This window comes from Molothrus ater, chromosome 1 (assembly GCF_012460135.2).
Source record: "Molothrus ater isolate BHLD 08-10-18 breed brown headed cowbird chromosome 1, BPBGC_Mater_1.1, whole genome shotgun sequence".
In the NCBI taxonomy this organism is placed as follows: domain Eukaryota; kingdom Metazoa; phylum Chordata; class Aves; order Passeriformes; family Icteridae; genus Molothrus; species Molothrus ater.
In genome coordinates this window covers 145091330-145103600 of record NC_050478.2, presented here as the reverse complement: position 1 = coordinate 145103600, position 12271 = coordinate 145091330, and the positions used below count along the sequence as shown (strand labels likewise).

General features: G+C 39.2%; 1 protein-coding gene across 3 annotated transcripts in view; it reads left to right on the top strand.

Moving 5' to 3' along the window:
- Positions 1–1026, top strand: part of DNAAF11 (dynein axonemal assembly factor 11) — a 50769-nt gene extending 49743 nt beyond the window's left edge. For all 3 annotated transcript variants that reach the window (XM_054514534.1, XM_036406440.2, XM_036406444.2), the window contains one exon: positions 738–1026. In XM_054514534.1, the coding sequence (XP_054370509.1) occupies positions 738–924 (187 nt within the window). In that variant the 3' untranslated portion in view covers positions 925–1026. The remainder of the gene's footprint in view (positions 1–737) is intronic.
- The last annotated feature ends 11245 nt before the right edge of the window (positions 1027–12271 follow it).

Below are 12271 nucleotides of genomic sequence, written 5' to 3'. Positions count from 1 at the left end.
TTTCAAATCTTTGATCATCATGTGATATCGATAGGTTACCTTAATGAGAGGCCAGTACACATTTCTAAGTGTCATCTGAAAGAGTATCCTTACTAGCAATAGAATATGAAAATTGTGTTAAAAATCTGACTTTTCTTATAATTTAATTTTTTTTCATAATAAAAACATGATGAGCATTCATGTTGCCAAAACATAAAAATTAGCTGATCAAGGCAGAAAACTTCCTACAACTGTATTTTCTCTAGAAATGCAAGTATTTCTGTTTTCCAAAGATGGACCTGTCACCTGGAAATTAATAGACAGTAAGTGGGAAGGAACTGTGTAAAATGGAACAGAAAAAAAAGAATAAAAAACAATTGGATTTAAAAAAAAAATCTTACATCAAAAGTCAAGAATTTGTACTGTGATACCAGCAGTCACCATGTTCTGATATAAAGGGAATTACAGCTATCTAAAATTAACTTTTGAAGTTGGAGACTAGGGATTCTTTTTACAAAATCTTAGAGATTTTGCATTACTTTCATGTGTTTGCACTTAGGGTTTTTATTTAGCAATCAATTCTCAAGTTACAAGAACTCTTAACCCTGGTTTAATTGGACTCAGTAACAACCCTCATACCATGTGTTTATAGGCAAGCACCCAAAATAGAACCATAGAATCACATAATAAATTCAAACAGTTCTCTTATATTGAGACTGAAATTATGTTTTTTTCCATTTATTTCCCTCTTGTCTCAGGAGTGGACAAGTTGAGAAGTTGGAAGTGGATCCTAGTAAATATTCATTCCCTGATGTGACAAAGATAATCCAAGAAAAGGAACGAACTGGACAGGGACCTATAAAGCTCCAACCACAGAAGGTTACTGAGGTTAAGAAGAGCTCTGATGATTTTGAAAATAATGAAGATGTTCCTCCCTTAATTTGAAACATTCTGAAATATCCCCTCTATATGTAGTGTGAATGCTTGTGTTGAATTCATGACCCTATGTATAAATAAAATAAAATAGAGCTGAAGTTGGCAATATCATTACATTTCCTATCAGGTAACTTTTTTATGCTGGTGCTTTCTGCTGCATTTTCTGTTAGTATATTGCTATATAAATTGTTTTTTTCTAGATTGTTTACTTAGTAACTCTGAAATTAGCATAGGGCCTTATATCAGAGATTGTAATTTCTTCAAACAATTTACTGTCTGGGTTGAGAGATGACACATTACTGTAGAAAAAGAGAAAAGAAAGGAAAGAAGAAAGCCCTTGTTTATGATTTTTCTCATTAAACTAAGGATAGGAAAAATCTCTGTGTATTCCTTCAGTGTTTTCATCTACATGACAGACAACAGTAGAAGAAAAGGGTATAATTGGAGTAAGAGATATTGCTGTGATCTACCATTCATCGCTGAATCTCCAGCATAATGCACAGCTCCTGGATTCTGGAGCTTTCCTAACAATCCCACTCCTTGAAGATTTTGGGAGAAAATAAAGAGACTCTTCAAGAAAAAAAAATAAGCTGAGTGACCTACATTACCTTGCTTATGCATTTGTAATTGTTTATAATGGAAGACTTAATTTGCAAGAGAAAATGCTTCAGATTAAAATCAGCTTTTGCTTTTAGTCAAGAGCAAGCAAGGTCAGGAAGAATCAAACAATATTTTTTGGTTAAAACTAGTTTTCATCCTAAGATAGAGGATTAATAAGTTGCAGTTATAACTGAACACTGTTTAAGCTCAGATAGTGCCCACAGTATCCTCAGCACAGAGTCACATTGATAACACAGCCTTTGAAAATGCTGTGTCCCTAATTGTGAAAAACATTGTACAAAAACTTCAGCAGTTTGAATGAAAATATTCCCATTGAATTCTGGGAATTTTTAGCCACTCTAAAGTGTTTTATAGTTCTTCACAGATGTTTAATGTAAGATAGAGATAAATAGTCTATCTTAAAGTGCACTGAAGAGAAGCAGAAAATATCCATCAGCTTAGGCTGATAGCTTGAACCGATGCATTTTCTTCGGTTGCAATTTGAAATGGATATAGGGTAAAAAAATGAGGTTTCATACTAATGCTGGATATACTAAAAGCTGAAAAGAAAATGTATATATCTCAAAGACATAAAGCAAAGTTGAATTTGGGCATCATCTGATGGACGTCATATCATCTTAGATTTTTCTTTTGCACTGACTCAGTTTTTCCAGCTCCAGAATAAATTCTTCAATGATACAAGCCTCTGAGCCCTGGAATATATTTAATCAGCTCTGCTCTGGTTAATGGAGTATAAAAACATCAACTGCTTTTGCAATATGTCCCAATTCACTAGAAATGCCTAACTTTGCCAGCTAATATGGAAAAGACATATTTTATCTCTTGATCTCACTGAGTAGTAATATGCCCATGGGGTGAGCATGGATCATTTTCTAGATTGCACATCAAGGTTCTGAATTGAGGTGGCACAGGGTGTCCCTGTCCTGGGGGTGGCAGTGGGGCTGCAGGATCTTGGGGACAAACAGGTTCCAGCAAGGGCCAAAGGTGGCAGCAGTACAGGAGGAGGAGCTGAGGAGGGACCCCAAGGGGAGCTGGAGGAGGAGGAGGGCAGAAGGGCTGAAGGCTCAGAGAAAGGGTCCCCACCTGGCAGCCCCAGAGAAATCCCCGTGGAACAGAGACCCCCTTGCAGCCCAGGGAGAGCCTGGGAGTCCTAAAAGTTGGTGCTGTTTCATGAAACTGTGCAGCCCAAATTGGAAAACAGGTAACAGATGAAGTAATTTTTAGCAATCAGATGGACAATTTATGTTTTTATTCCTGTCAAGCCTACTTTCTTTTGTTTCAGAAGTGTGAATTTTGCTGACCTTGGAATAGATGAAGAGAAAAGGCTCCACCACTTTTTTGAAGAGAAAAATCAGTAAATTTTGGCAGCAGATCCAAAAATTTTTAAATTTCCTGTAATTTCATTGATTGCTGTGAGGATTTCCTGATGTTTCTAAGAAGTGAACCTTTTACAGGATTTCCTCTTTTTCTTCACTGCTTATTTCTATAAATCTTGTAGGGACAATCACCCTTTCAAGCCTTCAGCCAATATAGATGAATCTGTCCAGAGTTTCAGACAATTGTGGAAAACAGGCATCCATGCAGCCTGGTCAGTTATGGTTATTTTATTTTTTTCATAAAGAGAGCTATAAAAAATAATCTCTGATGTCAAACCAAAGGATAATATGATTGTATCTTTCCCCATTCCAACTCAGTTCTCTTTTTCATCTGGTTTCATTGTGAATAAATTTTGCTCCGATTTTGGGGGAAAAAATATATTGAGCTACAATTACACCTCATAGGAAAATTAATAGCAAGTACCAAAACATTCTTGGAACTACTGAAGAAAGAGTTGTTTCAAGCAGAGGTTGATCACAGAGAGACAAAGTGCACAAGCACAAGATGACACCACAAGAGCATAAACACATCTTACAAAATTTCTGATTACTGCAATGCAATTTTGAGAAAAGAAGACAAAAGAGGACAAAGGACAGGCAGCCAGATAAAAAAATCACACAACACAGATAAAATATCCCCCGTATAGTGAAAATTAGAAGAAAGCAAAAGGAATGAAAGATAGTCAGAGCCCCCACCAGAGAAAGGAAGACTGATGAGGAAACTCCAGTATTGCCTCCCCCCAGTTAAGGACATGGCAGCTGATCAAAGCCATTGTGCATCTGGAGCACAATTCTCATACTTAGAGGTCACAAAAGAAATGCTGCTTTTTGATTTGCCACTTGCTGCATTCTGCCCCTGCAGACTCAGCAGTTGTACATACAGCATTATCTCTTACTATGTAATTGGGTTAAGTAGACTAAAATTTCAGAAAGCACTGAGTGTGTGTTGTGATATTTCACCTCTAACTAGGTGACTGGAGGAATTTTAGCAGCTTGCAGTTGATGGATTTACTCATCATCCAGGAGACAGGAGATGGATGGGGTTAATGACAAATTCTAGCAGTACTGAGAGAAGAGATGTGTAACACTTCAGGAATGCTCTTGGATTTGCCACAAAATCTTCCTCTTGTTCTAAAATTGGGATGGGTTGTAAGTTTTAGATTTGCCATCAAAATGAGATTTTGTTGATGCACAAAAAAGAAAGTGTCCATTTCCCTCCAGCACTAAATTGATTCATCTTGGTCGAAAAAAGCAAAAGGAGAAGGGAATCTGTTACACTATGACAGGTTAAAGCTATCTTGCACTTCCAGTTACAGTTGTAGTGCAGAACAATGTGCAATAAAATAACAAACTTGGTTCAAAACTACCAAAAAGTCTTTTAGTCTTAGATAGATTTCTGAATATACTCAATAAGAGTATATTATATATATGAGTAACAGTACTGGACATGCAAAATATGCTTTCCCGCTGCATGTTTCACATGATAATTCCCATAAGGGGGAACTGGAAGCAAATACATTTCTTACTGGTTGATGAATATGAAAGAAAGGCATAGGGGGCCTGAGCATTCGTCTGTTTCTGAACAGTTGCTAAAGACCAGGTGCTTGCTGTCTGTGCTGGAGTGAGTGACCTCACCCAAACCAAATCAGAGCCTCACAGAATGTTCAAGGTTGGAAGGGCCTGTGATGGTCATCTGGTCCAACTTGCCTGTTTAAACTGGAGCCAGTTGTCCAGGACCACATACAGATGGCTTTAGAAAATCTGCAGAGATGGAGAATTCACAGCCTCCCTGGGTGACCTGTGCAGGCACCTGGTCACCCTCACAGTAAAAGAAATATTTCCTGATGTTCAGAGGGATCTCCTGTGTTCAGCCTGTGCCCACTGTCTCTGGTCCTGTCACTGGGCACCACCTATTCACAGTTTAATTGCAAATTATTTGTGAATAAATGTATTTCTTCTGTTGCAGTCATCTGTAGCATGCTGAAGTTTATTGTTCTCATTTGCAGCACTGACAGAACAAATTTTCTCCTTCCACCTCTGATACACCCAGGCAGAGTGAAAGCTCAATGAAGCTGAAATCAAAGAAAACAGCATATGAATTAACAGGGACAAAAGATATGACAATTTAGAAAACACAGCTTACTCAGAGTGACAGTTCATGTTTTACTTTTTAAAAAACAGAAATGATAAAAGATATTATTAATGCCAAAAGTGTTGCTCTTGGTTGCACCGTTGTGCACTGAAACTATCTAATAATCAGGTGGGATCTCTCTGAGGCAGGTTTTGTACAAATTGTTCCTGCATCAAACATGTCACAGTCAAAACACTGTGAGAGCCACAGAGTGCATCAGTTCTGGAGACTGTTTAGTGCGTTGATTTCAGAATCACCATGGATTACCTGAGCTAATTATAAAACATAGACATTAGAAGGAGCAGGGAAGAAAGGAAATCATGTTAGACAGACTGGGCATAGTTTCTTCTGCCTTACAAACCCTACAAAAAACAGCAACCACTCCTTTACACAGCTCACAGAAATGTGAGCCACAGATTCATTTAAAGCAGCTCTACAGCTCCTCATGGAGAAGCCCTGATGTGGTGGGAATTGACCCGGGATCAGGAGTCAAAAGCCCATTCCCTTAAGGAGATGGGATTGCACAGAGCCAGCCCTCTGCTTTGTCTAGGTGTCAGCATAATAGTTTGCCCTTGGATGAGTTCAGATCTGCACAAAGTGTCAGTTTTCCCATATGGGGCACTATATGGAGGTGTCTCAACTTATAAAGCACTTTTCTGATATTTGACAACAGCTTTTCTAGCATGATGGATTGGAAAATCATAAGAACCAGGTCCACACTGGGGGTTATACTTCTGTTCCTGGAAATAAAACTCTCAGTGTAGTACAGCCTGAATGTCTGGGCAAAAAAACATCTCAGAAGTTATAGCATGTATCATATAAACAGAAGCACTTAAAAACTCTACAGCTCTAAACAATAAACACCTTCTTCCTCAGAAACTTCATAGGAAATACGTGTGTAGAAGAGGTGACTGGTGAACATTTGGCTAGAAAGATGTGACCTGTGGTTATGTTTTGACCCTTGTTTTTGTGCTCTTACTGCTAACCATCTGCAAGTCTACCAGCAGCATAATTATGCCTGTTTGACAGTGTACATAAATTAGTGTTGGCTCCTCTGGTTTTACAACAAGGCAGGCAGCCATCTGACTTTTTAATTAAGGATTTCACTGAGATTGATAAAAAAGTTGCAATATGCTTCCATATTTAAAAATGAAAGTGCATCATCAGTATAAAAATTTTCAAAGGGAAAGCATCCATGGAGATTTATCAGGCACCTATGAAGTGTAGCTGAAGTAAAACATGACATCAGCTACAGAAGAAATCCAAGCTGTCTGCACCAAACTCCATTCTGCAGTGGAAATCCTCTAAGGGAATCAAATCCATTTTTTTCACTCATTTTTAAAAATTTCCATGAACCTAAGACTCTGTACTGTATTTCTGAATATTTAAAGATGCTGATATCCTGCACCATTTCCAGAACTTCCTTATGTGTACTTCTGCTCAGTATCTAGTTACAGCTTCAGCTATCTAAATGCTTTAAAGTGTCACCCTTCCTTATGTCTGTAGTAAAAGCTATATTCATCTCACTAAAATTATTTTTCAATATGCTAAATAAAAATGCTTGCCTTTTTAAATTTATGCCTACACTTTAGCTCAATCTGGGAATTCATGTGTGAAACTAAGTCACTGTCAAACATTCTCAAAACTTTTCCAAGTGTGCTTCCAGTATAGCTCTAGAGTATCTTAGATAAATCCATTAAACTTATTCAGTTTCTATCTTACAAAACCTGAGTTTCAGTCTGAACATTCTCAAAGTGGTATCAAAGGCTCCTGTGAGATGTTGTTATGTACCTATTTTTGTGAAAGTGTCACAGATTACTTGGTGCTAATATGCTGGGGGTGTTTCTGTGGGGCTGCAGGTAATTTCTCACACTTTATCAGCTGTGTTGAGATACATAATTACATGTCTGATATGTAAAGCAAATTCTCCCTCTTTATCAGTGTTTGACACTGGATGCTTAACAACCTGGTTAATCAAAACCAGATATACTGCTAGAATTAATGAGGCAATGAAAGGGTTTAATGACTGAGGGAAGCTTTTTAATGCCTGTTTCAAAGGAATTACTCAGTCTAATATTTGCTCATAAGTAGTAGAGAAATGTGTGGCATGGAAGTCACACTTATCCAGACAAATTAAATTCTCTGAGTAAGCTCAAACCTGTTATCTCATCACTGAAAACCTCAAATCTAGTTCGTGTTCTTTTGATAGACAAAGAAGTTCTTTTTTCTTTCCCCTTGTATTAATTCAGGATTCAGTGTAGAAGATTCAAGGACAGCTGGCAAAAATGACCATTTAAATCTGCTCAGGACTCAAATAGGAGAGATTTTATTACTGGATATATCTGAACCACAGGATTAAAGAAAATAACCACATGTGGTTAGAGACAGAGAAGTCTGCCTATTAAATGAGCTGTGAAATTATTCTCAGCAACTGATAGCTCTTGAAATATCAGATCTTGAATTTGTCACTGGGATCTTGAAAAGAAAGATCTTGAAAAAAAAAAGAAAGTTTGGTCAGACAGACTGAGGTTCAGGTTCCATTTGGCTGTAAAGACTTTATCTAGTATTCTTTGGCCTGGACCTTTACTCAGATTGGGAAAGAGGACCCCAGGTATTGTTCAGTCTGTCTGAGGAAGGAGCAGCTGGGTGTGAACACAAGTGTGAATGTTCTCCCCATTTCTTGTCCTGCACAATGTTCTCTGCTTTTGTACCATGACACCGTGGGTCTGCTCAGGTGGTTCCAAGAATCTGTTCCCTGACATTGCAAAGAGGGGAACAACAAATGGAGACCTACTTCAAAACTGCCATCCAGTCTTGAACTAAACCAGACTCCACCTGTCCATTTCCAGACCATAAGAATGTGGTGCTGGTTTGGATCTTTCCTGCTCATTTTAGAGCTCTTGGTTAAAGTTCATAGGAGCTCTCACCATTTCCTTTTGCTAAAGGAATTTGAGTGAACAGCTTGATGTACAAACAAACTAACTCTTAAATTCTGCATCTGGCATGGTTTATTGTCAGGATGAGTCGCTTAAGGAAAAATGCCTTTGCAATAAGAAATTCCCAGCACTCAGATCCACAGGTGCCTTATTGCAGGACCTCATACATCATACCCTGCAGTTTCCCAGGAAGGGCTGGGCTCTACTGTTTTATCTAGTCTCTACTCACTTCCTGAGGAGCCCTGAAAGCTTCCCAACTTCAGCTTAATCGATGCAGAAATTATTGGTGAACTATGAGTCAAAACTGGGAAAAGATATGCTCATCTTAGGGGTGATCATATGAAGAATTTTGGATAAAGTGATAAACCTCAGTCACTCGATCCAGCAGTGGCAGAGATGAGGATATAATCCAGAAGCCTATCACTTGAGGGCAGAAGGCACAAATTCACCAGTGAATTTCTTATGCCATTGCCCACAGCAGTAGGTGCAAGGAAGACCAGATGAAGCCAAGCCAGAAGCCCAATTAGCCCAAGATGTGCCTTAGTTCAAGCAGGACATTTCTGGGCCAGCAAATAGAGGGAGTAACAATCTCCCACTGCTCTGGAGGGCTGTGTCTGACTGCCCCATCACACCTGCTAACCTTGAGGCAGGCAGGTTCTCTTGCACACTCCAACCCAGTCCAGCCCCTTCCCCTCATTCTGGGAGAGGCAAAATTCAATTTTGCATACCCTTCTGGGCAGACTTGACCATGTTCTGTATAAGAAATTTTGAAAAGAGTGATAATTCCCTGATACAGTCTCAGACAGTCAGCAGCTAGAGGAAAGTCTGATCTAGGGGTCTGACATGCAATTATCCTTGATGGAACACTCCTCTGGGAATCTGTGTTGCTGTTATTTCACACTAACTATGCTTATAAACCTCCATCCTTTATCCTGTGGCTACAAGCTTCGTGCTTTAATTATGCATCCTGTAAATATTGGCCTTAGTTTATTTTAAACCTATCAACATATCCTTGGGGATTCCCAGTTCCTTTGATTCATCCTGTTGTTTTCCTCAGAACCTTTTCTACTTCTGTCACATCCAGGACAGAGTGGGGCAAAATTTAAGTGTTTGCCCTGTGGTTTTACATAGCACCATGTTATCTCTCACTTTCCTACAGGTTCCTAATGGTCTCTTTTCAATACTGCCAAGCACTGTGCCCACATATTTATAAAACTGCCTGCAGGGAGCTCAGATTTTATTTCCTGAGTTTCAATAGCTAGACAAGAACCTACCACTATGTACTGACAGATCAAGCTGGTTTAGGTAGAGTTATCTTCCCCTTTGTATTAAGAGATATTGAGCTATTGTTTCCTTCAGTCACTCAACTCCTTGGGATTTTCAGACATTTTTGTGCTCTTCTCAGGCAGTCTGAGATATGATTCCTGCAAGCCATTTTATCACCTCAACATTTATTTCAGCAAATACTATCATCTCATTGTTCATCTCTTTTTCTGGACTGTTTAAGAAGGTGTTGAGCAGCTCAACTTTGAGCCCAGGTCTCTCTAGGGATCCACAGATAATCCTCCATTGTGAAAACTCTTTATTTTTACTCTATTGCCTGTCTTTAAGAAATTCTTTATCCTTGAGCTGACCTTCCTTTTTATGCCATGACAGCTTAATTCCTTTTCCTAATCTTTCAACCTTGTCAGAAGCTTTCTGAAAAAATGCCTTATATCATGAATGCCTTATATAAACTAGAACATTCTTTTCCATAGGCTCAGTAAAAGTATTTCTATTTGAGTTGAAATATTGACAGTAAAACTTTCAAATGACTGGCCATTTCAATTGCTTCTGTATTTAGTATCCAGTCTGAGATGCCTTTGGAGGGCAATGATTTTCCACTTTTTCAATAAGTGATCAGACCCTACCTTTCATCATTTCCTTGGAGAAGTTTAAACTTGAACTCACCTGTTCTTGCTTAAAAACTTGGTTTGGATCTGTGGAAATATATAAACAGAAAGTAGAATACAGCAGAATTTCTGATTTATGCTGGACAGGGACTGGTCACAAAAGCAAGAATTTCAAGACTGTGTCTTCAAAAAACACAAAATGTTTTCTTACTTCCCATGCAGCATTTATCAAGTCAGATGAGGTAAATGCACAAGATTTGTTTTCCAGAAGGCAGAAGGCAGATGAGATGAAAAAAGACACCACCACTTGCAAATAAAGCAGAGGAGAGAGTGTCTTTCCTTCTTCTGGTACTGGAGTTGAGGAGAAAGGAGAACATGCTGAGATGCTAAAGGCACTAAGTGCAAAAAACCCTTCAAGCATTTTTGTCTATGTCGCCTCCTGAGAGTAAATTATTGGGACTTCCTCACTTCCACTGCAATCTGGCTGTACAATGTTTTTCAAAAATGTCATTTTCAATTGAAAGGTCACTCCAGCAGAGAAGTTCTCCAATAATTACAGGTACACATTTTTACTTTTACCTTTAGAAGCCCATATTCAAATTATTTTAAAATTATTTTTTAAAGCGAATAAACTCTTATTTTACACTGGAACTGGAAAGAGCTGAATGTTCTTGTTCCCTTTAGACTTGAAAGAACTTAAAATTTGCATGTCAATACTCTTTAGTAGATCCACTTTTACATCATTTGCATGCCTTTTACTGCATGACAATTAACAGATTAGTATCTGCATATAATTTATCTTTCTGGGAAATGGTAAGAGGGCAGTGAGAAGCTCTACAATATTCAACCTATCCATTGGCATTTCAGGGTGAAGCAATTACGGTGTCTCCACTAAATTTATTACTGCACTCTGTTAGAAGATTCAGACCTTGGCAGTTTAACCTTGATTATTCTGATAGTGTGGTATAGAAATATGGCAGACAATAAAAAATGCAGGAGTTGTTTAGACCTTAGTCAAGAAACTCATTGTGAATTCCATTGTAAATAATTTTGGAGTGAAGCATGACTTGGGAGTTCAAAAATAGCTTTTTAAATGCCAAATTCATCAGTGAACCTGAGAACATCAGTCAGGAGAAAGAGTTGTGGTCTGAATACAGGAGATGAAAAATTCTTGCACTAAATCCTTGTGAACTTGAGTCATTCTTATTGGTCTCCTCCTTTGTTCTGGCATTTCAATACCAGACAGACAGAGAAATTCAGCTGCACTCCATGCATAGATGTTGAAGCCTTGGAAACAAGGTCTCATATGAATTTTGGCAGAACCTATGCTTATAGATCCATTGATGCACCCCTAAGGTTGTATGTGTCAAACCCCATACAAGTGGGATGAGAAGAATAGAATAGGATAGGATAGAGTAGAACGGAAATGAATAGAACAGAACAGAGCAGAGCAGACTGGTTCAGCTGGAAGAACCATCTAGTCCAACAGCCCAATGAATTCAGGGCCCACCAAAATTTAAAGCATGTTGTGAAGGGCATTGTCCAAATGCCTCTTAAACAGGGACAGGCCTAAGGTGATATTGATCACCTCTCTAGAAAGCCCATTCAAATCTTTGACCATCCTCTCAGTAAAGAAATCCATCTTCCCAATGTCCTTTCTGACCTTCTTGACATAACTTGAACCCTTCCCATGCATCCTGTCATTTGGATGCCAGGGAGAAGAGCTCATCACTCCCCCTTGCCTTCACCCCCTCCAGAAGCTGCTAGAGAGCAATGAGGTTTCCCCTCAGCCTTCCCCAAACCAGACAAACCCAGAGCCCTCAGCCTCTCCTCACAGGATGTGCTTTGCAGCCCTTTCACCAGCTTTCTCTGGGTGCAAGAGACTCTTCCTTCTATTTCACAAATTTGCTTAAATTGAGGACAGCAGCTCTACTCTGTGACAGTTTAGATTAACAAAGTCCATTATCCTGAGGAAGAGTATCCAACCCTTGTAGGAGCCTGACGGGGCCCTGCCTCTCAGGCCATGTTTGCAGCCAGATCTCAGGAGTTGCAGAATCCAACAGAAGCCATGCCAGCTGGTGCCCTCCTCCATTCACAGGTCCATGCCATCCATGGCTTGGTGACAAATGCATTCTCCTCCACCATGCTTCAAACAAGTGACATCCTAATGACTGCTGTTGCTGTGGGTCTCTGCTGTGTCAGTTCTGCTGCCTTCAACCTCACGTTGCCCATCAAGTGCATAATTTAACCCTCAGTATGGCCTAGGAAGGAGAGGACTGTTGATCTTTCCTTCTCCTGCTTTTTCCTTCACCGTCTCTTTCTCCTGCCATGTCTACTCAGTCAGAAGTGCTGCTGGAGGTCCTGGTTCTTTCATCACCACCCTGTAGGCATCCTTCAGGC